At 34.5% G+C, this 26,759-nt stretch overlaps 1 protein-coding gene across 2 annotated transcripts in view; it reads right to left on the bottom strand.

The window, feature by feature from the left end:
* Positions 1 to 26,759, bottom strand: part of LOC136034505 (vinculin-like) — an 86,880-nt gene that overhangs the window by 33,290 nt on the left and 26,831 nt on the right. The window contains exons 8-12 of one of the 2 annotated variants that reach the window (XM_065715724.1): positions 21,625 to 21,802; positions 19,136 to 19,333; positions 16,473 to 16,564; positions 8,457 to 8,535; positions 401 to 565 (exon numbers count right to left, since the gene is read on the bottom strand). In XM_065715724.1, the coding sequence (XP_065571796.1) occupies positions 401 to 565; positions 8,457 to 8,535; positions 16,473 to 16,564; positions 19,136 to 19,333; positions 21,625 to 21,802 (712 nt within the window). The remainder of the gene's footprint in view (positions 1 to 400; positions 566 to 8,456; positions 8,536 to 16,472; positions 16,565 to 19,135; positions 19,334 to 21,624; positions 21,803 to 26,759) is intronic. The other variant, XM_065715725.1, reaches the window with a different exon arrangement.

Here is a 26,759-nt window from a genome sequence, read left to right as displayed (position 1 = left end):
ATCAGAGAAGATTGCTCTGGCTTACATTCTTCTATATAAAGTACGTGAAAAGGGCTAAAAGGGCTGAAAAAGGGCTATCTGAAATTCAGTCCAGGATAACAACACGAGAATATTGGAATAAAATATAAGCATTGCAAATAAAGCATCAAACCAAGATTTCCCAAAAAAACTGCATAATATGCCCCTTAAAGGTAGGAGTTATTCCTCCCCCACATGCAACACCTCTGCCGACAACTATAGTACATGATATCACATTAACCCTTGCAATCGAGAACGCGTTCGCAAGGCGTACATCAGGTTTTCCCGTCTGAAGTACCTTTAAGGGGCATATGTTTTTATATATATTTTATAATATTGGTATTAAGCCAATCACCATGCTTGCAACTATTGTTAGTTCTACCTTCTATTTGCTGGTAATTTGCGTACGTGTGATATTCCTTGTCAGGAGAGATTATTTGTCGAAGCATTGATTGTAAGTCTGCACCTGAACTACAAGTCGCATTGTTAGATCCAAGGCTGCGACTTGTCGCGTTGTTACTTCCACCATGCTGAGATGATTGAAATGCTGACAGAACAATTAAAATAAGCTTAGAAGGTGGTAGTGTGTAAGCCATACATCATTTCTCTTCTTTTCTTTCTATTTCTTTTTTTTCAAAATTTTATATGAAAATTTATATCATTCTTTAATCATTAAAAAAATTAACTTTTTCCCCTTGAAGAAGAACTGAAGGTCTTTTTTGTCAATGAGCAACAAATTATCCACACAGATATCGAATCAATTTCTAAATCGATCTCGATGTCAAATCGGTGTACGCTTTAGATTTGATGTAAAACTCATAAAACCAACTTTGTAGATTCGTAGGCACATTGGCCACAAAATATTTAAGTATTTTAACAGTCAATTTTACTTACAGAAAGTGATAGAAAGTACCATTTTCAAACTCAAAAAGAGCATAGAAACTTCTGTTGTCTCTGACAAATTGAATAAGAAAAAAAAAATTTATGAGAAACTTAATAAGAAAATTTAATGAGATATTCAACGAGTAAAAATGGTAAGTTTCAGATCGTCTATGAGAAAAAAAAAATCATTTATCCAACTAAATCATGAAGCTAATTCTAAAAACTTAAAAGCCAATTTTTCCTACCTTTTTTGTACTTATTTTTCCTATACGTTTTAAATAGCCTATGATTGTGTACTAACATTACCCAAACAATTTATAAATAACAAAAAGGTTTAAACACTACTGAATATGCCTAATTCATGAAAATTCATGTTAGGTTCAAATAAACTGAACTGAAATCCAGATTTTAATAAAATTCAAAATTGTTTCTTTTCAATTTTTCTGTAGTTCTACTGGTTAATGCTGCTCTCTCAATGGCACTAGTAGGTTTTATTGCCTCTCAATTGTCTCTTATCAGTTTCACACTCACTGTACCTTATCAGTTTCACACTCACTGTATCTAGTACCCGGTTAAACCCTACCCCACGAATTTTCTTTAAACTTCTACAAAAAAAATACATAGAAACAATTTTTGTTGACATTTGTAAGAGTTGTTTTGGTACCCCCCCCCCAACACCTCCCTCCATACTCTAAAGAAAAAAATCCTCGACACTGCCCTGCTGTAGATAGAAGTAAACACAGATAAATTAAAATCTGAATATTTTCTAGAGTAAAATATTTGGACATAATAACCAAATCATTGGGTTCACTCCCGTCAGTTGTCTTATGGGTTAATTGTTATTATTGTTTAACTATTGGAAATTTTATAGTTATTGTTATTATAATCCTTTATTAGTTTGTATTATGGTCTTACTTAATGTAGTGACCGAGCTACTCAACAGGCGAACTGGTGAAAAGTCGACGCAAATGTAATAGTTGATATATTAAGAAAATTTCCCTAATTTTCTATAGAATTCATTTTACAAAAGTCCTTGACACTAGCAAAATGAATAAATGATTCCATTTTAAAGCCTCAGTGAAGGTTTTTTTCTACATAATGCAGAAGTAAGAGCAGTGAAAGTTGTTTTTGGAAACATAGTTGAAGTTTTTGCTCTACGATTCCTTAGAAATTCTCCGAAATCCTTAGAAATCGGTTTCCCGGAAGAAAATTTCAGAATTATAACCCGGAAAGAAAATTCATGTCCCTCTAGAAATGAATGCACTGAAGGTTGTTTCCAGAAATACAGTCGAGGTTATTGGTCAATGATTCCTTAGAAATCATTAGAAATTAGTTCCTCAAAGGAATTTTGGGATTATAGCCCAAAAGGAAATTACCTTAAAATTACTTTCAATCACAGCTTGGAGTGAAATAAGGACTTTCGATCCTGTTGAATCACTCCTTGTGATGACAGTTGCATACGTGGTTGATTAGATTCCGGTGGAAGATTCTGGCGCATCCCAGTCAAATCTCCGCGGTTTGTCACTCCACTCAGCATCCAGACGGCGTTTGAATACATCTGTTGATTCAGCAGAAATAGCGTTCTCCTTGAGGTTGTTCCAGAGGTTCACAATCCGGTTAGAGAAGAAGCTGCATCTTGCTCCAGTCCTTGCATGAAGTTTGCGGATTCGTTTTGGGTGTCCTTGTGTTATGTGGGAGGGGTCAATCTCCAGGAGCTCATTTTCTTGATTGGTAGAGAGGAGTTTGTGCGCCTGGATCATGTCCCCACGTTTCCGCCTGTAGACTAAAGAGGGGAGGTTGAGTTCCCTCAGCCGTTCACTGTAGGGCTTGTTTTCCATAATGGCAATCAGCTTAGTGGCGTTGGATTTGCTCAAGAACTACCTCGTCCTTTTTGAATCGAGGAGTGGCCAGGATAGTCCCCGCCTCCAAGCTCGATCGTACTAGTCCTTTGTAGAGCTTGGTGATTACATGTCTACTTCTGCTGGTAATGCTGTGTTTAATGATGCCTAGGGCTCTGCTAGCATTGGCTGAGATCTTCTATGAATGGGAGCTAAAATTCAACTGGGAATCTACAACAATTCCAAGGTCTCTCTCCTCCTGAACATGCTCCAGTATGTGGTGACTCCCAGGGTTTTGGGTCATAAGGTACTGTTGCTTGGGGTTGTCGTGTCCGAAGTGCATGACCTTGCATTTTTCAGTGTTGAATTCCAGCAACCATCTTTTGACCCAGGAGCACATGTGGTTGAGATCAGTTCGGAGGGATTGGAGGGCAGAAGGGGTGTTGGCAGGACTTATGATCTTTGAATAGTCCGCATAAAGAGTGGTTTTGTTACTGGTGATAAGGGCTAGCTCATTTTGGCCCAGGACACTGCCCTGGGGGACCCCGCTGGTGACTTTGACTTCATCAGAGAGTGCGTGACTGTTTGGTAACGTGGTCACTTTCACTTGCTGCGTTTTGTCCCTAAGAAAATCCTCGATTCAACTGATCACTTGTGGACTAAGAGATAGGGTACGTAGCCTGTGAATGAGGTAGCGGTGACAAACTTTGTCAAAAGCTTTAACTAGATCCAGCAAGATTATATCCACTGTACTCCTTTCTCTAGTAGGTCACTTACAAGACTGTAAGACTCAAGAAGGTTTGCATCGACCGATCTCTTAGAACGAAAACCATGCTGGCTACTGCTAATGAGTGAGTTAGCCTCAAGATGGTTAATCATGCGTTTGTTGGCAATTCTCTCCATGACCTTGCACGCCACATAGGTAAGGCTGATAGGTCTATAGTTTGCTGCTGAAGTTTTGCTACCCTTCTTATGAATTGGGATGACTATTGCCTTCTTCCAATCCCTTGGAAGCTTTCCTTGTGTTAGCGACAAGCTGATAAAGCAGGGCTTAGTTCCTTCAGCAGTCGTGGACTCAGACCATCATGTCCAGTCGATTTGTTGGCATCAAGCTCCTTAAGCTGTTTGGTTACTTTTTCGAGTGTGACCGGTGAGTATAACATTGGGAAGAGAGTGTGAGCCTGTTCTACTGGTGGGAGGGTTGGCTGGGGGTCATCCTTAGAAAACACTGAGACGAACTGCTGATTCAGAAGGTTAGCTTTTTCGGAGGCACAGGAAGAGACTGAGCTGTTATTTTCCAGGACTGGTACTGAGTGTCTGCCTGGTTTTCGCAAGGAGATATGTTTCCAGAATAACTTAGGGTTTTCCTTGACATTTTTGGCCAGATGTTCTTCGTAGTTTGCAGTAAGTTTCCGCGTTTCTTTTCTGAGGAGGTTCCTGGCGATTTTGTACTTCTCGTATACTGTTGTAGTTTTTTGTTTCACGAACTTCTCCCAAATTCCTTCCTATTGCATAGTTTCTTGATTATTGGGATGAGGAAAGGTAGAGTTTTCGGTTTCTTTTTCCATGTCACACTGGTGTGTTTCGCTTGGCTCTCTAGTAGGGTATTTTTTAGGGTTAGCCATGAAGCTTCCAAATCATCTGAGATCAGAGTTTCCAAATTGGCATCTATCAGCTTTTCCACCATCATCTTGTAATTAGTAAAGGATTGCTTAGTATATTTTGATGGTTTGGAGTTGAGTTGTATAGATGAGAGGACTGGCATGTGGTCACTTGAGCCAATCGGCTCAAGAAACTTTACCTCTAAAAAGCAAAGCAGTAAAAGTTATTTCCGTAACATAGTCGAAGTTATTGCTCTTTGATTCCTTAGAAATCCTTAGAAATTTCTTCCCCGAAAGCAATTTTGGGATAATAATCCCCGAAGGGAAATCGCATTACCCTCTAGAAAGGAAAGCATTGAAAGTTATTTTCCGAAATATAGTTGAAGTTATTGCTCTATGATTCAGAAATCCTCACTAGAACGTTGTCTGAAGGGTCACTAGTGGCCCCTAACGCCTGTTACGATATTATTCGCTATACTTGCTACGGGGTCTATTCACATAAATTGAAGTTTTTAGAGAGCAAAAAATACTGATATATTTTATCACATAAAGAGGTTTTCAACATCAAATCACATTCAGCTTTATAGCTTTCCACTTTTTAGCTTTATGCCTCAGCAGCTTCATTATGCTTAGTTGTTAAAAGTTTAACAGATAGATACATAAATATAGCATTGAAAAAGACCCGAAAAGCCCTCAGTACTGTATCCAAAATGAGGGGTCACTGGGGGCTCGTTAGCGCCTACTATGGTGTTATTTTATGTATTATATTATTTGTATATATTATTCTATAATCTTACTATATATTTTTATTAGTAAATTACAAAGGATGTACTCGGAATGTGAATAATAATGGAAGGAAACATAATAATCTTAAGATTGAAATCACGCGAATTGTTATTACTACTACCAATAACAACTCACCGCAGCACCAAGCCACCTGAGGCCGATACAGCTACGCACGCTCTTCCTTCATCCCAATCTATTCAAAGCCTCCCTTTTTACACCCTCTCAGGAAGTCCCCATTTCCCTAAAATCTTTTCTTACAACACCTTCCCACCCCAACTGAGGAAGACCCTCTTTCCGTTTAGCCCGAAACTGTTGGCTAAATAGGACAATCTTTGACATTCTGTCATCCTTTATCCGCAGAACGTGCCCTAGCCACCCCAACCTTTCTCACTATAGCCCTAGAAGGCAAGATTGAGCCATACTTTCCGTACAGCATACTGTTTGAAATACGGTCAGTCAGTCGGGTACCCAAGAAAATCTGTGGGCAAATTTTCTGGAAAAGATCTAGCGAATTTTCCGCCATTTTTGATGCTTCACAACCATATTTAACCACTGTCATCACTGCAGCTTCCAATATTTGAGACGTATCTTCCTATTCTTCCTAACATTTTTTCAACTGTGAAAAAAATTCCTGGGCCAAGGCTATTCTGCTTTTGACATCTTACTGCACCCTCACTACCGTCTTTACTAGTAATACTACCGAGGTAAGTGAAGCTGTCCACTTGATCAACCTTTTCGTCACCCAGCATCACCTTTTCATCTTCACTTATTCCTAGCCTTAACGACTTAGTCTTCTTAACATTAATTTTCAAACCTATTCTAGCACCCTGAACTCGCAAAACCTCTAAAAGTTAACTTAAATCACTCCCACTCTCATCAAGAATACTTAAATCATCAGCAGAAAAGTTTTTCTTCGCCATTTTATTCCGTGTTCTCCCATTGCCTTTCCTGTGCTCCTTAAGACAGTCAATAAAAACGATCCATATAAATGGGGATAGAAAACAACCTCCATAAGACTAAGACTAATCCTCCATAAGACTCCACAAGCTCCATAAGACTAAGTCCATCAAAATGATCCATATAAAGGGGATAGAATACAACCCTGCTTAACTCCTGATTTCATACAAAACCAGCAACTAACCTCATTTCCAGCTTAACCTCAGCACTGATAGCACTAATCATTTGAATTTATTTGTCTGGTTTATCATACAAGGAGAAGACCCTTGCTAAAGCTCTTCTATTAGCTGATTCAAACGCTTGCTCATAATTTATAAAACTTAAGACTAAAGGAGTTTGGTAACTCAGACACTTCTCAACTATTAACCTAAGACACATCCTCTACCCTTCCTAGAACCATTATTTTTGAGTTGTTTAAGGTTTGTAAGATACTATCAGACACAGTGACGGTAAAATTTAAGAGACAGTTAAGTTAAGAATCTCTGGATATTTCGGTCATATATGCAGTGGCCATCCTCATCAGATAAAATTAATTGTTTTATGAATTGCATTAATCAATAGGATTTGTTCCTATGGAACGGTTATTTTTACATCATGGAAAGGCAGTGTGGTCTTCAAAATACCTGTGATGCATCTAAAATGTATCCAAGATATCAGCTATATATACATATATATGTATATTTTCAATATTTAATTAACCGGCAGAGTTTGATGTTTACACGCTACTTTGACTCTAGTTAATTCTCCAGGCTCTGTTTAAATCGGTTACAACATATTGTTGGGGGGATGGGATGTCGGAGATACCGAGCCTAATCTGGCAAAAAATTAAACTGCTTGACGACCCCACCTAAAATTTCATTAAATCTGAATATTCCTATCTCTAGCAGAATACGGGAGAAGCTAATGATTTCTCTAGAATTCAAGGTAAGTAGGTGTCGACTTTTAGTTTTCTGTCGTTTATACTGATCTCTTATCCCTTATACTGATTACCCCTCTTATACACTCTTATTCCTCTTATACTGATCTCTAGAAGTTATAACAAGACCGCCCAATCAATTCTAAATAGTTTGGCGACCCCACCTAACTTGTTACGAATAGACCGTAGAATGGCATAGCCAAATAGAAAATATCACTCCGGTTGGATATGGGCTGGAGTAACTAGTGGATTGGCAGGAATGAAATTGTCGGAGCCTAATTTGGCAAGAATTGAACTGCCTCTATCTTAATCAATTCTCAATCTTTGATTGTAGAATTGTTCAGGGACAACATTTTAAAATTCCCTGAACTTAAGAAAGGATGCATCTACGGCTAAGGTTATTATATTGACGGTATATACGTTACTATATATATATTAACGTTACGATATTACCACAAAAATATGCTCCTTCTCTCCTTCCCTGAAAAAGATTGTAGCATGTTTCAACTACAAATCAGACTTGTAGAAGAACCTGCTAAAATCAATACCGAACTTACAATCCTTATTATTACTAAGAATTTTAAATAATATTAAGAAAAATATTTTATTGTTATTAATAATTCTTATTGTTATTATATATTTTAAATTCTTATTACGACAGGTCTTTTGAAATGTAGCTTTTATAACGGTCATAAATAGCTAAAAATGCAAAAAAAAAACGTAAAACATAAAATTAAAAAAATATAAAATATTTCTTGTAAATTTAGCGTAATTTGTTTAATATTTTTCTTCTTTTCTTAAATTGCGTTCCGTGATTAGTAGAAAATTTTCTATATTGACTAAAAGTTATATACGCATATTCATACTTTTTCTAGTTTTGGGGAAAATAAGCCCAGGGATGCAGAAGACAGGAAAAATGTACAATATTTTGAAGAAAACTATATATATGTATACCATCATTTTTGTTAGATGCATGATGGATGCTCATCAACTCATATATTGCAATAGTTTTAATCTCTACGGTTTCTTGTTTCCACTTTTAAGGCTTTTCATTCATATTTTTAGTTTTGTTTCTTTATAATAGCAATAAATTTTGTAAAATTAAAGAATAGTAATTCTTTAAGTAAGTAATTAATTAAGTAGTTAATTAAGTAGTAAGTAATTAATTAAGTAGTAAGTAATTAATTAAGTAGTTAATTAAGTATAGTAAGAGTAATTAGCACTGATTTGTTTAGTCCTAGAATCCATTTAACTTTCTCAATACAAAAATATTTCTATGCATGGCTAATAAAACAAGCAAAATTAAATATATATATATGTACCACCATTCTTGTTAGATGCATGATGGATGCTAACCTACTCATATATTGCAATATTTTTTCTATTTGATCCAGCATCTGTTCAGGTAATAAAACTATAGTCTAAAATCACTATAGAAGACTACCATAAGATTGTTACCTTGACCGTACTGATCGAACCCGTTGATGGTGTCATCCATTGTTACACCTCGTCGTACTTGACCAACAGATTCAATTAGCTAAAAAAATGTAAAAAAGGTGAGTTATTGAGACATTAAAACATAAAGAAAGTAGCAAATTGTAACTTTTTCAGTTACAATTAAAATTAAATTAAAAACGGAAAAAAAGGAAAGATTAAAAAGGAAAAGGCTAAAAGGAAAAATTAGAAAAAGGCTGATGATGACAATATGAAAGCAAATTAGCTAACATAAAATTTTGAAATACAGAGAAAGGATTGTACTAAGTGAAAAAAGCCCAGAAACAAATCATGCCTCTAGGGTAACAACAAAAATCCAGGTCTGAGTAGTGTAAAAAGCCTAGGCCTTACTTAAATATTCCTGGGTTGAAGACTAATTGTGAGGATTAGAGTAAATCAGTGGCGTCAGTTAACCCATATCACGGGCGTGCATATTTTTTTAAGATATAAGGGGGGGGGGAGTAAATTTATTTTTCAAGGGAGATTTAAAAAAAAATACGCGGAACTACGCAATTCTTTAAAAAATCTCTACTACAATGGATTTCAGGGTAAACTCCGTTAAAATCAACGTATTTCTCCAGGTGGTGTTTCAGTCCTTTCAGGCCATTGTTGAAGAAATGAAGAAACCCCTTTATGAGCTATATTTTGTTGCGTGTTTTGCTCCATGGATGCTATTAAAATAGAGGTTACATAAAATAGAGGCTATTAAAATAGAGCTTTGGGAATAAATAAATTTCAGATGGAGCTAGGCTTAGGCTATAAGCTGGATATGACGGTAATTTCCACGAAAATGATCTCAGAACTTTTTTTAATGGGTGAAGAATGCACTGGGACACAATTATGATGGAAGAAGTTTGCACGATGACGCTTTCCTGAACGCTTTTAGATGATGTGACAGTTTTTCGATCTTTAAAAGTCTACAAGCAAAACTTGTGCAGAGTTCTACTAAACAGTTCTATGAGTTCTACTAACCTTGTTGACAGAAACGCAAGGTATTTTTTTTTTACTGTCCCTTGGTTTTTTCCAGATTTTTTTTTTCCATTGAAAGTACCAAACAAGATAGGTAACAAAATAGTATTCAGCAAAAATACCGAAAAAAGTATTTTCCAAAATCTAGGAAGGGAGCATTTACCTCCTCACCTCGCAGTTGATGACACTCTTGTCAATCTTACATAAAAATCATAACCTGTAATACACTATTCCCCCTATCCCTACATATTCTTTTCTTTTTTAAATACTTCTCTCCCCCTTCAAGACTTACCTCCCCCTCTCCTTATTCCATGCCCACTCTAATCCTCCTCCTTTTATCCATCATGATGCCATCAATAGCAAATCGACTGAAGTTAACCTCACTTTACCCCAGCTGTAGACGAAAATCTAGGTCTGGGTAGAAATAGAAAATAAGACCGTATATACGGGTTAGTGCGCCGAAAATTGATTATTTGTTTAAATGAAATTTACAGCCTGTAATAGACTGTCACTAGTAGCTTTGTCATTTCATATTTGTCAAGACTTTAAGAAAAGTAGAAGAAAATTTATTAAACTATAAAATATCTGAAGACTATTAAAAAAAAAAGTTATCTGATGTTCTTTGGGGAAAAGACTTTCAATCATTTTTGGGCATTAATCCTCATTCTTATTTTTTAACAAGTGATAATAACACCTAATCAAACAGTTTGTGGTAACGAACTGTAGTAAGGAGCGACCCGGCTCAATAGTAAACGAAACTCTAAAAAACGGAATTTTGATGCTAAAAGATACATCAAAAGAATCGAATTTTCATGCTGATTCTAAATATATAAGTTTCATCAAATTTAATCTTTGTCATCAAAAGTTACGAGCCGGAGAAAATTTGCCTTATTTTGGAAAATAGGGGGAAACACCCCCTAAAAGTCAAAGAATCTTAACGAAAATCACACCATCGCATTCAGCGTATCAGAGAACCCTAAAGCAAAACTTTCCAGCTCCTATCTACAAAAATGTGGAATTTCGTATTTTTTGCCAGAAGACAGATCACGGTTGCGTGTTTATTTATTTGTTTGTTTGTTTGTTTTTTTTTTTTTTTTTTTTTTCAGGGGTCATCGTATCGAGCAAGTGGTCCTAGAATCTCGCAATAGGGCTCATTCTAACGGAAATGAAAAGTTCTAGTGCCCTTTTTAAGTGACCAAAAAAATTGGAGGGCACCTAGGCCCCCTCCCACGCTCGTTTTTTCCCAAAGTCAATGGATCAAAATTTTGAGATAGCCATTTTGTTCCGCATGGTCAAAAACCATAATAACTATGTATTTGGAATGACTCACTCCCCCAAAGTCCCTGGGGGAGGGGCTGCAAGTTACAAACTTTGTCCAGTGTTTACATAGAGTAATGGTTATTGGGAAGTGTACAGACGTTATCAGGGGGATTTTTTTGGTTTGGGGGTGGGGTTGAGGAGAGGGGGCTATTTGGGAGGATCTTACCTTGGGGGAATAGGTCATGGGGGAAGAGAAATTCAATAAAATGAAAAGGGCGCGGGATCTTCTAGCATTAATATATAAAAAAAAACAATGAAAAAATAAACATGAAAAAGTTTTTTCAACTGAAAGTAAGAAGTAGCAATAAAACTTAAAATGAACAGAGATTGTTATGCATATGAGGGGTTCTAAAAATACTTTAGCATAAAGAGCGAGGTATTTAGGAGGAGATAAATACCTTGCTCTTTAAGCTAAAGTATTTTTAGTAATTTCAACTATTTATTCTACGGCCTTTCTGATTCAGAGGTCATTCTTAAAGAATTGGGACAAAACTTAAGATTTAGTGTAAAGAGCGAGGTATTAACGAGGGGACAAACCCCCTCATATACATAATAAAAAATATAAGAATATAAAAGTTTGTTACGTAAGTTAATTCTTAAGTTACGTATATTTTTTACTAATAAAAACGTTCGTTAAAAGTTAAAAGGTCTAGTTGCCTTTTTAAGTAACCGAAAAATTGGAGGGCAACTAGGCCTCCTTCCCCACCCCTTATTTCTCAAAATCGTCTAATCAAAACTAAGAGAAAGTCATTTAGCCAAAAAAGAATTAATATGAAAATTTCATTTTAATAATTTATGTGCGGAAAGCCAAAATCAAAAATGCATTAATTCAAAAACGTTCAGAAATTAAATAAAAAAACTAGTTTTTTGAACTGAAAGTAAGGAGTGACATTAAAACTTAAAACGAACAGAAATTACTCCGTATATGAAATGGGTTGTCCCCTCCGCAATCCCTCGCTCTTTACGCTAAAGTTTGACTCTTTGCCACAATTCTGCTTTTTAAAACAATTAAAAGCTTTAGCGTAAAGAGCGAGGGATTGCGGAGGGGACAACCCATTTCATATACGGAGTAATTTCTGTTCGTTTTACTTTTAATGTCACTCCTTACTTTCAGTTCAAAAAACTATTTTTTTTATTTAATGACTGCATAAAGCTAGTAATCACTTCATTGTTTGATTAAACGCCATCAAACAATGAAGCCATATATATATATATATATATATATATATATATATATATATATATATATATATATATATATATATATATATATATATATATATATATTGTATATAAATGACTGCATAAAGCTAATAATCAATTCATTGTTTGATTAAACGCCAAAATAAATAAAAAAAAAAAACCTAAGCACTGGATTTGGCCAAATTAAGGGTCAGACAAGCTTGTGAAATTCAGTTATTTATCAACTCCGTTTCAGAGAAGTAAACGTTAAAACTTATCTTTTCATTTATTATCCTCATTTATTTATTTTCGTCTATATATATATATATATATATATATATATATATATATATATATATATATATATATATATATATATATATATATATATATATGTATACATATATATATAAACATGTATATGCATATATATATGTATATTTATTGTACATATATCTATTTTTTATTTATTTGTATTTATCATATTTATTTGTTCATAAATATCATTCAAAGTTCTAGGGCTTTATTTCATAGCAGCAACAGAACCTGGAGCTTTGTTAAAGGTAAATTGTTAAAGATAAATTTCTGCACTTGAAACTTCAAGGAAAATTTACCTCACTTATGGGATGAGTAATTATCCTGAGATAGAGAATTAAAAAAAGGATGACAAAAGCTATAAAAAAAAATAATTATAGGCCGCGATAATGATCAATGATATTTTTCAGCTTTCAAATCAAAACTTTGTAAAGTACCAACGATTTATTATATTCGGAGTTATAAATATTATTTATGTAAAGTATATTACTTTTATTATATTATTTTATATAATTATATTATTTTTATATCATTATTTTATGTATTATAACATTTGTATATGTTATTTTATAACATTATTTTTATCATATTAGTAAATTACAAAGGATAACTGGCTAAGTGGGAACTAGCACAACTGTATATATCTTAAAAACTAAGAAAATCAGTGAGGAATTTTTAATTAAAAAGACCTTAACGTGCAGTTTTTGTGAGCTGCGGGTGCCAAATTTAAAAAAAAAGAAGCATGGCTGAAAAATCCACAAAGCTCAAGCTAAAAAATAGACTTTAAACAGCTAAAGAAGATGTAGCTTTCCTTTGAAGATGTATATTTCTCTTTGGGAGTCTAACGAAAAGATCGTTTTTGAATATTTATAGACAAAAAGTTCTGTCAAATTATACTGATTAGTTTTGCTTATTGATTTTCACGGTTCAGTTTGGCAACACTGTCGGTAATGTGACACTTTCATAAAAACCTTGTGATTTTTAAACAACCAAAAGAAAAATCACTGATTCTATGGTATAAATGGACCTAAGAAGGGGCTAGGTGAAAAATGTTTTATTTTCACGTTCTCGGTAATTTATCCAAAACCCATCTGCTTTCCATAGTCCGATTAAATTTACTTAACTTTTTCGCACGCTGATTGGTCTGCGTTGCGCAGGTACCGATATCCTGATTGATAAAAAAAAGACGTAAATACTGTGTCTGAAGACCCTCGATATAATCCAGTTTTGCAACCATCACAATAAATGAACTATTAGAAATATACTTAGAAAAATATATTAGAAATATATTTTCATTCTGGTGCCATAATAACAAGCGTGCAAGGAACAAACGCTCAAACCCGTTTGAACCAGTTCTGTTATGCCCCTATGAAAGCTGCTTATAAAAGAGAAAGCAAACTATTATTGGTAGATAATGATAATGTTTTGATAAAAAAAAGTTGAAACATTTTGATAAAAGTAGAAATATTTGGCTCTTCCAGTCAATGCAGTTGGCCTTTTAAATTAATACAGCTAGAAATTTGGTTGCATACAATGTTTGCAAAGCATCCATCTTGTATATACGTTTAATTTTCTTGGGTATTCAGAAAAGGTACGAGATTATTGCTTTTTATTGCTCACATGCGTTCGTTCCGGGAGCGGAGCGAACGCTCAAGCCCGTTTGAACCAGTTCTGTTATGTCCCAATGAAAGCTACTTATAAAAGAGAAAGCATACTATTATTGGTAGATAATGGAAGTAATTTGGTAGTAATAATGGAAGTTGGAATTTAGAAAATTTTCAGTTAAAATAGTGTAATTTAAGATACAGTCTCCAACATGATGGTTTAGAGAGTATTCAACTAAAGTAATAGTGTCAAGTACTGCTTTTTAATGGTTGGTTTCCCATTTTCTTCTAAATCTTAAAACGTCCCGTCAAGGCTCACTTTTGTTTTGTGGCCAGGAGTGCAAAATATGGTTAATACGGTAGATTGCTCATTTGAGAAGATAGACCAGACAAGTGATGGATAATTTACAAAGTTTTCGATAAATCACCAAGGACATCAAAATAAGAACATTTTTGCCCCTGGCATATTAGGTCTCTCTATACCTGAGAACCATCAATTTTTCATTTGGTAGTTTAAAAGTTGCAAGGTTTTTAGGACAGTGCCACATTATCGTCAGTGTTGCCAAATCGACACATTGATGAAATTCTGCACTTGAGACATCAAGGATATATGACCTCATAAATAGGATAAATAATCCTCCTCTACTAAAATAAAGTCTCAAGACACGTCGTAGCTATGAAATCAAAATAACAAAGTAACACAAACGGCAAAAAATAGATGTGACAAAATTAATTCCAATTTATTCTTAAATTAACTAGGTATTTAAAACTTCAAACTTATTTTAAATTTATTGAGAAAATTACTTGAAACATATATATAAATTAAAATTACATATGCAATTTTATTTAAAATTAATGGACTATTAAAGATAGTTGTAAAGGTAATTGGTTTATTTTCTCTAAAATCACCCATTTCAATCAAAATTTATCTTTAACCAAAGTTATATTTTAAAACTTATATTTATGGGATAAATGGTCTGTTATACTAGAACAGAGTTTCACGTTACTTCGTAGTTATGAGACAATTCGGCAGAAATTGAGAAGTACAGAAAAAGTGCAAATGGACTTTTTTTTGAAAAATATATCTTCAAATTTCTTTAAAAGAGTAAATTGTATCAAATGTAGCTTTAAGCTCACTTTTGGAATGAGTAAACTTGCTGCACTAAACAAAGTTCAAGTCTCCGCCGTGTAGCTTTAAGCTTTAATGTAGCTGTAAGCTTTATGTAGCTTTAAGCTCATTTTTGGAATGAGTAAACTTGCTGCACTAAACAAAGTTCAAGTCTCCGCCGTGTGGCTTTAAGCTTTAATGTAGCTGTAAGCTTAATGTAGCTTTAAGCCCACTTTTGGAATGAGTAAACTTGCTGCACTAAACAAAGTTCAAGTCTCCGCCGTGTAGCTTTAAGCTTTAATGTAGCTGTAAGCTTTATGTAGCTTTAAGCTCAGTTTTGGAATGAGTAAACTTGCTGCACTAAACAAAGTTCAAGTCTCCGCCGTGTAGCTTTAAGCTTTAATGTAGCTGTAAGCTTTATGTAGCTTTAAGCTCATTTTTGGAATGAGTAAACTTGCTGCACTAAACAAAGTTCAAGTCTCCGCCGTGTAGCTTTAAGCTTTAATGTAGCTGTAAGCTTTATGTAGCTTTAAGCTCATTTTTGGAATGAGTAAACTTGCTGCACTAAACAAAGTTCAAGTCTCCGCCGTGTGGCTTTAAGCTTTAATATAGCTGTAAGCTTAATGTAGCTTTAAGCCCACTTTTGGAATGAGTAAACTTGCTGCACTAAACAAAGTTCAAGTCTTCATCGTGTAGCTTTAAGCTTTAATGTAGCTGTAAGCTTAATGTAGCTTTAAGCTCACTTTTGGAATGAGTAAACTTGCTGCACTAAACAAAGTTCAAGTCTCCATCGTGTAGCTTTAAGCTTTAATGTAGCTGTAAGCTTAATGTAGCTCTAAGCTCACTTTTGGAATAAGTAAACTTGCTGCACTAAACAAAGCTCAAGTCTCCATCGTGTAGCTATAAGCTTTGATGTAGGTGTAAGCTTAATGTAGCTTTAAGCTCAGTTTTGGAATAAGTAAACCTGCTGCACTAAACAAAGTTCAAGTCTCCGTCGTGTAGCTTTAAGCTTTAATGTAGCTATAAGCTTAATGTAGCTTTAAGCTCACTTCTGGAATGAGAAAACTTGCTGCACTAAACAAAGTTCAAGTCTCCGCCGTGTCTACGAAATTGATCCGCAAAATTAGAGTAATTAATTAAAATGACATTTAAAAAGACTTGCGCAAAAATCATAATCAAACCTTTTTTCTATTCTTTTTTTTTTTCAAGAACAAATGAGTAGTATAAACTATGCAAAAAAAAAACACAGTGACAGAATTTAATTCTAACGGCGTGAGATGATTCTCTCCATTATGGCTATAAAAGGTTATGCGGGGCATATGGCTATACAAGTTATATGTGGAGCCATAGCCGCTATCGCTCCACATAAACTATAAAAAAAAAATGAGCAAAAATCGTAATCACGCTGTTTTCTTTTTCTTTTTTCAAGAATAAATAAGTAGCATAAAAGATGCACAAAAAATAAGAAAAAATTATACTTACAGCTTGAGATGATTCTCTCCACTTGCTTATGGCTTTTTGGTCTTTGATGTCCAAAGCTACACATTTCGCATCTTGTACTAATGGGGTTACCGCTAAAAGAGATAAAATAATTAACATTTACAACACAAAAAAGAAGAGCATCCCATTAGGAAACTCATATATGTGTCATTCTATATTTATTTATTTTTTAATCATTATTTGTTATCCATCATTAACAAAAACTTAAAACAGCCACGTCCCCTCCAAATCCCAAAGCATGATATAGGAGGTATATTACAAATATAACTGGAATAATACTTTTACTTTATATGTAAAAAGTCACTAGATTATACAACTACACGTAGCAAAAAAAAAATCAATCATTTTTTTGTTGCAAATTTGACTAAAATATCGCAAAATACAAAGCATTTTTGGTATTATATCTGGTAGTATTTAGTATTTTGATTTAGTTTGTATTCTTGTAGTATTTAGGACTTTTTCGCAACTCAAAAATTCTCAAGGGGGGGCACTTTATTCCTACAGTCTATTATTCCCATTTTATTAGATATGATAAGTTAATGACAGGATATAGGATAGGCTTCATCATCAACGCCCCGCTTTTTACGCTAAGTTTGACTCTTTCTCTTAACTCTTCTTTTCAAAACAGTAAAAAAAACTTTAGCGTAAAGAGCGGGGCGTTGATGAGGAAGCAGTCCCTTTCATATACGAAGTAATTTCTGTTCGTTTTAAGTTTTAATGTAGCTCCTTACTTTCAGTTGAAAAAACTTGTTTTTATTATTTAATTTCTGAACGTTTTTGAATCAATGCATGTTTTGATTTTGGCTCTCCGCAGAGGAATAATTAAAATGAAATTTGCATATTTTTTATTTTTTTGGCTAAATGGTGTTCTCATAATTTTGATAGAATTATTTTGAGAAAAAAAGAGCGGGGGAGGAAGCCTAGTTGCCCTCCGACTTTTTGGTTAATTAAAAAGGCAACTAGAGCTTTTAATTTTTACGAATCTTTTCATTAGTAAAAGATGTACGTAACTTTTAAATTAGCTTAGGTAAACAACTTTTATATTCTCATGTTTTTATTACATACATGAGGGGGTTCGCCCCCCTCATCAGTACCTCGCTCTTTACACTAAATCTTAAATTTTGTCCCAATTCATTAAGAATGACCCCCGAATGACAAAAGCCGTAGAATAAATAGTTGAAATTACTAAAAATACTTTAGCGTAAAAAGCGAAGTATTAGGAGGAGGTGAACCCCCCATATGGTTAATAATTTCTGTCCGTTTTAAGTTTTAATGCTGCTCCTCACTTCCAGCTGAAAAAACTTTTTCATATTTATTTTTTCATTGTTTTTTTCTTTAAATAATGCTAGTAAATCCTGCGCTCCCTTCATGGAAATTTTCTTCTCCCATGACAAATTCCTCGACGGAAAGTTCCCCCAGCATATCCCTCTCTTGTCAACCCCTCCCCCCAACCAAAAAATCCTCCTAAAAACGCCAGTACACTTCCCAATAACCATTACTATATGTAATCACTGGTCAAAGTTTGTAACTTGTAGCCCCTCCCACGGGGACTGTGGGGGAGTAAGTCGTCCCCAAAGACATTGTTATAAGGTTTTTCGACTACGCTGAATAAAATGGCTATCTCAGAATTTTGATCCGTTGACTTTGGGAAAGTAATTAGCGTGGAGGGGGCCTAGGTGCCGTCCAATTTTTTGGGTTACTTAAAAAGGGCACTAGAACTTTTCATTTCCCTTAGAATAAGCCCTTCCCCAACATTCTAGGACAACTGAGTCGGTACGATCACCCCTGGGAAAAAAAAAACAAAAAAAAAACAAATAAAAACGCATCCGTGATCTGCCTTCTGGCAAAAAATACAAAATTCCACATCTTTGTAGGTAGAAGCTTGAAACTTCTACAATAGGTTTCTCTGATACGTTGAATCTGATGTTGTAACTTCCGTTAAGATTCTATGATTTTTAGCGGGTGTTTCCCCCTATTTTCTAAAATAACGCAAATTTTCTCAGGCTCGTAACTTTTGATGGGTAAGACTAAACTTGATGAAACTTATATATTTAAAATCAGCATTAAAATGTGATTCTTTTGATGTAGCTATTGGTATCAAAATTCCATTTTTTAGAGTTTTGGTTACTATTGAGCCGGGTCGCTCCTTACTACAGTTCGTTACTACGAACTGTTTGATTATTTATATTACCTGCTTGGAGATTAGACATGGGTCCGCGTAGCTTTTTAAATGCATGGAGGTCTGAGACCTAAATAACCTTAAATTACTGAGATCAGGGCATAAAATATGAACAGATACTTTCATATATTATAGCAAGGGCGAAACCTGCTTCCTGTTTGGAGATTAGACACGGGTCCACATAGCTTTTAAAATGCATTGATGTCGGAGATCTAAATGTCCCTGAATGATTGAGTTCAGGGCATAACTTATGAACAGATACTTTCGTATATTATAACAAGGGCGTAGTTTATAAGGAAATTATCTACCTGCTTGGAAATTACACATGGGTCCACATAGCTTTTAAAATGCATTGATGTTGGAGATCTAAATGTCCCTGAATGATTGAGTTCAGGGGATAACTGTTGAGCAAAAACTTTTATACATTAAGGCTAGGGCGTAGTTAACAAGAAGATTATTAAATTACCTGCTTGGAGATTCGACATGGCTCCACGTAGCTTTTGAATGTACTGAGGATCCTCGGAATTTTCAGTCTCTTGCTTAGCCACCATCAGCACCCTGTTGGCTAATCTTGCCATGGTGGATGTCCCTTCAACCAACTTTAAGGCTTGTTTTCCGTTGATAGAATCTTCACACATGTTAGACTGGGCTTTTATCGCTTCCTCTGAAAAAAAAATAAAGTTACAGTAAAATTTTCAAGAAGGAAAAATATGACAAAAATCGTTATGAATTTTGCCCGTAATCTGAATTCTCACCTGTATTCCCAAACTTATTTGTGGGATAATGAGTTATTATTTACTGTCAAATATGACATCTTTTGAGATGATTTATTTGTCGGCAGATCCTAATTTTTATCCATGAAACCCAGCAAAAAAAAAAAGAATTGAAATTGCCAAATTAGAGAGATGAAAAACTCTGCCTGTGTTAAAGGATAAGAGTTTTCTATTAATCTATCAAAGAAAAGGCCCATTTTCCTGTTATTGAAGAAAAGTTAATTATCCTTCGTGTTAAGACAATTAGCTTTATCTTTCTTCCTCACATCTTTTTCTTACTCGAGAAAATAATTACTTTGATAGGGTTTTAGTGGTGTCTAAAAGGGCAGGAGGAATGGGACTTGCCCGTCCCTATGTTTCTTTCTCCCCCCCCCCCTAGATTCTTAGGAAAATATTTTAGAAGTTGTTTTCATTAGACAATCCCTTTTTGGTATTTTCAGAAAGCAGAATTAAAAATACCCCCCCCCCCGTCCCTGGATCTTGAAAAATACTCCCCGCTACATTTCCGACATTGGAATTATTATAGGCAATGTTCGTGAATCATATCAATGAGCAATTTTAGTTGTGGTTATGCTAATCAGGGATTGTCTCTTACAAGGCTACTGCTGTCGTTTGGGAAATAATTAACCACCAATTAAACAGCTGCTCCCACTACGTAGAGAAAATTGCCAAGTTGCCTTGGAAGAGTGTAGTTTTTCTGGCCAGTAAATTAATTGACAAAACAACTAAAATTACTTAATTTGGCACCACAATTGCCATGACAAACGAATATTGCTTATTTGCCTAAAATTATTATTGCTGCATCTTCCTTCGTCCTAAAATCATGCACCCAACACCGGTTCCTTCCAATTACGCTTTATGATGGGGATATCCAGACAAAGCTGAAATGAAACTTTCGAGAAAAATAGATTATTTACCAATTATTTACGAAAACGTTTACAAAAATAAAAAAAAAACATTCACTAAAATACTTTTCCAAATTATTTACCAAAATACAAAAAAAGTATTTACCAAAATACTTTACACAACTATCTACCAAAATATTTTCCGAAAGTATTTACATAATTCGAAAAAGTATCTAAGGCTTTTTGAGCTTAGAATGAACTTTCCGTTCACAGAAATGTTTTTTCCCCACCCAAAAAAAAAAATTATAATCTCTACCATAAAATTTTAGCCGTACAATACTATTAGAATGAGTTCAAGAAAGTCCTAGATATGGTAAACTCATTTTGCACAGTCTAGAGTGAGTTGAAGTAGCAAACGTCCAATAGAGGGCAGAACGTGGGAGAGAATTGCAGAATAATGACGCTTCAGGTGGAGTTCCTAGGACCCAGACTCCCCTATGCCGCAGATTATGTGCTTGCGTGAACAATTTGGTTAGTAAAACTGGCTAACTCTACTTCTGAATTCTCCAAAAGGCAGAATTTGATTTTCTAGAAATTTTCTAATTAAATAATAAAAGGCAAATTTTCAAGGAATTTGGTTCGACATGATAACAAGGATATAAATCCCAGAATTAGGAAGGCAACAGCGGAATTTATACCGTCCGTCTTTTCCTTGGATAACTCAACTTTGGCAGACGTTTTAGATTGACTAAGATTTTTGGACTTCGTATTTTTTATTCTCAGACATTTAAATGGTTCTCGTTCAAGTTTATATGTTCTATACTTTTTTGTAGGATTGCTGATGCGTTGTTGTTTGTGTGTGTGACAAGAGATGCAATTTTGCCATTTCTGTCCGCTAAAGTCGTTCCAAAAATAAAACTCCAATTTGCTTCTTTTTTTACAGCAATGAGATCTGCCGTAACAGCAATAAATTGCAAAAAATAAAGACTGCCCCTAATTCAAATCTTTACAGCAAATTTTACAACTAAGAGCAAGAAAATGCGGAATATTTGAAAAAAAAATTCCCCTTTAAAAAAGGCATAATAATTCCAGACAACGGAATTATCCCCAAATATTGGTAAAATCAATAAAAAAAAAAAAAAAAATTGTTTCGTGTTTCAAATATTACATTTTTACTCGAAAAATTAATTCGAAAATAATAAGAAAAAAAATCAAGGTCAAAATATCTTCAATCAAGACTGTTATACATGAATTCTTGGCACATGATGGATGTATATATATATATAACAACAAAAGTTACACATAATTATTCAATTACAACAGAGTAGGTTCGTTACCAGATTGTTTCATAAAAGCGGCCACATCAGTGGCTTCATCACAGAGTCCTCTCAGTCGATGTAGGCATTCGGCATACTGACGTCGGAGATTTTCGAAGTGCTCGTCGGCAGCTTTCTGCTCAGGGTACGTCATTCGAATCCTTCCAGCACTTACTAGCTGTGGTGTCAAGCTTTCGACCTACAAATCAAAGCTAAGGTAAAAATGTTACTTTAAAGGCTTAATATTTAAGACAATATAAGGATCAGGAACGATGGATTCTGTTTGACTACCTATCAAAACAAACTTTCTAAAATAAAAGGGATTAGTGAATTATTGCAACAATAAATTTATGACTAAATACGTTTTAATCTCATAGAACACAGAAAAAAAAAAAAGATAAGACCAAACCAAAAATCTGGTTTTGGTCTAACCAAAAACCAGAACCAATAAACCAGGCTTCCGAAATACTAAAGATTTTTTAACTCACGCAACACAAAATTCACAATTTAATATGTTTTAAGTCTATTATAGCCGACTTTTCTATTGGAAAAGAGACTAATTAAATACTCACTGTCATCCTTCTGATTGATTTTGAATTTGCGAACTTTTTTCAGGTTTTTCGGTTATATATACTCAATTGTAGTGTTTCTCACTCTATCTCTATCTTTACTCCCTCCCCCCTCTTTTTGTCGATTTACCAACTTATTAGTAATTATCTCTTTGCACAGTTTTTTTTTCAAAATTTCTATATATCTCTCTCTTTCGGTTCATCTCCTATTTTTTCGATCTATACAATTGTTTATATAGGAAAACTATTATTTCTTGTTGTAATTATATATATAATCATATATATATATATATATATATATATATATATATATATATATTTAATAGTAATACTAACACTAATATGTAAGAAATATATTCTTTTGTTTAAAATTGATAGCTAATATAAAGCACTAGCTAATCATTCTCGGGAATATATTAATCGATAATAAAAAAAAGAAATAAATACAAATAAAAAATATAATTCGGAAAAAAAACAGCATAACCAGCTAATCTACCCTTTCTCTGAAGATGTTTGACAGATACCAGTAAAAGAATTGGCTAAAATAGCTGTTAAGGGAGAAAAAATAGCTGCTTTGGATTCACTATCAATATTCATAGCACACTGACTGGGGATCCTGGTTTGCTGCAAAATCAGTTTTTGGTTATTGTGCTTCAAATTCTCCAATAACGATTAAAAAATTTTTTTGAGATGAAAAGCAAAATTATTTTGGTAATGCCTGGGGCCAAGTATAAGGAGGGGAAGGGGTCTGCGATGCAGCCACACTGGAAATGACTTACAATACACATTATATAGATACTGTCTCTATATAATGAATTAAAAAAGTTGGTACTAAACAGCTTAGTTATAAACAGTACTTTGTATTAAGAATACCAAAAAAGTAGAGCTTTTGAAGCACTAATTTGATATAATTTTCATTTTTGGCAAAAAAAAATATATATATAACCTCAACCAGCCTGTCTCTTAAATGCAATATTCCACATTCCTTCTCCAAGTTATCAAGATCTTTAACTGAATATATAGTCATGAAGAGAATTGAAAGAGAAACCAAAAATCAGTTGAAAAATTCCCAACTAGAGTAATAAGCCTGGATATCTCTATTGAATAGGTGGTGTGCCACTGGCTACCAAGATTGGTATATATGGTGATCCCCATTCAACAAATATCGGGAGTTCTATGTCCTACGTCCTCTACACCTACGTCCTCTTATATTCTAAACATCTTTAGCCTATGGTTGCCCGGCCATACATTGAAAAAAACCACTGCTATTATATTGCCCCTCTCCTTGGGAATATCTTTGACAAAAGCTGACATCTTCAACTGTCACGATCTTCCACCTATCCAGCTTTGATTAAGCAATGATTAATGGCGATATATAGAAATAAACTCATTTTTAATCGTCAATTTGTGCACTCTGGCCACAAAAACTTAAAACATTAACTCAGCAGGAATTTAACATGAACTAAACAAAAAAACCTAACTAAAAACACACAAATCTCGCCTCTTTTGACGGATCAGGGGGTGCTGGGCTTTCAGAAGAAGTAGTTGTCAATGACCCTCTGAAAGTCAATGTGCCAGCATCCCGAGAGATAAATGAAAAAAACAAAGTCAGCTAGCATGGTGACTGGTACAGAGAATATTAATGCTATTCTATCAAAGATTTTGATCTCAATAGGTCAAAGACTGACTGAAGTAAAACACCATTTAAGATTAAGATTTATGCCTCCTCTATCAAAGATTTTTTATTATTTTTTTTTAATGTTTTACAGAATCTAGTAATATAATATATAAAAATGGTTTACAATACATGTACTCTCTTCTCTCTCTATTATCTATTCATGATTTTTTATTTCTGGAAAATTGTTATTTAAAGTACTTTTATTACTTAAATACACCAATTATATCATATGGGCGTACACAATCTTGTTGTTCGTAACTCAGTACTTGAAGTACGCCGCCTGAACAAGTTTACTTAATTAAGTAATAGTCTATGATTTATATATATTTTTTCAATATTTTATAGTTTATTATATTTACTAAAGTAATAGTTTATGTAATTTTATGTAATAGTTATGCTATGTAAAAATAGTGATTGCGGGATACCATAGTATGTAATTCATTTTATTACTAGATAAACTTTCTTTTTTCCCGTTTATATGAATTTGCTTTCTGCTGCTCATTGATACGTTCATTTCCTTTTTTACATAAATTCGGGCTCAGACGCGCTTTAAATGTTTTGATTTTTCAAAGCTTAAATCTGGCTGAAAAATTCATTGACTAATAGTATTAATATTCTCTGTACCATACCTACATACTTCATACGATACCAGCCTTTTTTCACCGAGTCCTATTTCCTTGTGATCTCCGCAGCAGAAAACAATAAAGTTGTCTCGGCCTTTCCTATCTTTAACGATCTGCAGGACTCTGATTGTTTTCTGCTGCGGACTCTGATTGTTTTCTGCTGCGGACAATCAGGACTCTGATTGTTTTCTGTTGCGGAGGTCACAAGGAAATAGGACTCGGTGAAAAAAGGTTGGTATCGTATGAAATTAATATAAAGGAAGCGTTGCAAAAAACGGGAAAAAGGAGTAAAGTTTGTGTTTGAAGAAGCTAACAACTCTCCCAAAATCTAAAAACAAAGCATATGGTACGCTGCGCTCAAAATCAGCGAGCCAGCGAGCTCGTCATCTCAGCTGTTGGAGAGGATTGTTGCTAGCGAGGATGAGATTGCAAGAACGCAAAAATCAATGATGGAAAGATTACTGAGGAAGTTTTAGAAAAACGCGGGCATACAGAAAAGTAGAAAAGTAAGGGATACAACAGACAAATGGGGGATTTTTAAAGCAATCCTGCGACCCGATAATTAGTGAAATGTGTGCACCTTGAGTTTACACCAAGTTTCAGAGCATATTACAATCGTACAAAAGTTTGAAAGCAGAAATTCAAGGGTTGAAAAATCGCATGGCACAGATGGAAAGTAGAATGAACGATTTTGAACAAGAAAAGCTGCTAGATAGCCTAGTTTTCAATGGTGTGAAGCAGTTACCCGTTGGAGATTTGAAAGCAACAACAACGAATATCACGACACAGAAAATGGGAGTCGCCGGTTTTTCGCAAAATGACATTAAGAATATTTACCACTACCGTCTAAATAATTCCACTACACAAGGCCAAAAAGATATTACACCGGTGATTGTGACATTGAAAAACAGCGAAATGGCAAGGATAGTTTTCAAGAGCAAAAGTAAACTTACCAAGTCGGGCATTTTCGTGTCTGAGGCCCTAACGAAACGTCGTCGTGACATTCTGAATACGGCAAGGGATAATTTTGGAGTGCGAAATGTCTGGTCATGGGCTAATCCTGGCAACCCTCCCCCCCTCCAACAGACACTATTTCTTGCAGGATTCGGTCAATGATGGATTGCTTTTAGTTGCTTGTGCTTATTTTTTTGTTATAGTTTATTGTCTATCAATGTTATGGTTACTTTTCATTTATTATTTTTATAATTATTTATCTGTTCCTAGAGCTCAGTTGCGCCTTTTTTTCTTCTTTTTTTTTTCACAGTGAGAACTATGAAAGTGTTTATTAGATGTAAATATGTGTGATTTACCAATGAGTACCACATGGAGGTTGAGCCGGGAGGAAAGTTCCCCGTTCGATATTGATAGTTACTTACTTTCAGATTTGGCGAATGAAGAGTCTACAGTGAGTTATAGACCTTGGCAGTTTGGTAAATATTGCAACTCCTCGTATCTTGGGATTATGCAAAATGCTGGTTTAGATAGTTTTTCGTGGAACTACCACTTTACTTCTTCGTATGATAAGACATTTGATTTTCTTTCGAAATTTCGGAATATGTATGTTATGGCCCTTTGTGAGACTTTTTTGAGTCAGGATAGTCCTCTCTCGTCTTTTAATTTTCCGGGCAATCAGCTTACTGCGTGGAGTAGAGCTTCAATGAGCCACGGAGGACTTGATTTGACAGTAAGTGATTCACTTAAACGGAAGCCAAGAGAGGATCATGATGTCTGGAGAGAAGGTAAGATAAAAACATTTTCTAATGAAATTGAGATTGGAATGAGGCTTGGCGCCAGGAAAATTATCCTGTCAGTAGTTTATGAACCTCCAAGTCCGTCGTATGAGGATTCCACAGAAGGTTTCCAAAGTCTTCTAATAATGGTTCAGAAATCACAGCAAGATTTTTACGCATGGGTGATTTTAATTTTGATCTTTTATCTACGGGTGGTTCTAACCTAGATTTTTCTGATTTTTTGTTTCTAATGATCTTTTTCCCACACTAACGATACCTACAACGATCATAGATCACTCTGCTACCCTGATTGACAATGTGTTTGTCTTTTGAAAGTATACCCAAAAAGTGTTTTCTAATATTGGAGTGAATTTGGTATCTGATCATTTCTCAGTGGTATTTAAATTAGATTTACAAGCGTCACGCCATAAAAAGCAAAATAAAATTGTTCGAGAGATTAAGCCTTCAAAAGTTTGGATGTTTAAAGAAGAAATAAGTGCAACATATTTTGAATCTGTCTTGAATCATGAAGACCCATGTGAAGGTTTTGCGCAAT

The sequence above is a fragment of the Artemia franciscana genome, chromosome 13, assembly GCF_032884065.1.
Source record: "Artemia franciscana chromosome 13, ASM3288406v1, whole genome shotgun sequence".
Lineage (NCBI taxonomy): Eukaryota > Metazoa > Arthropoda > Branchiopoda > Anostraca > Artemiidae > Artemia > Artemia franciscana.
The sequence above is the reverse complement of the archived record's forward strand: the minus strand, read 5'-3'. Positions and strand labels throughout refer to the sequence as shown.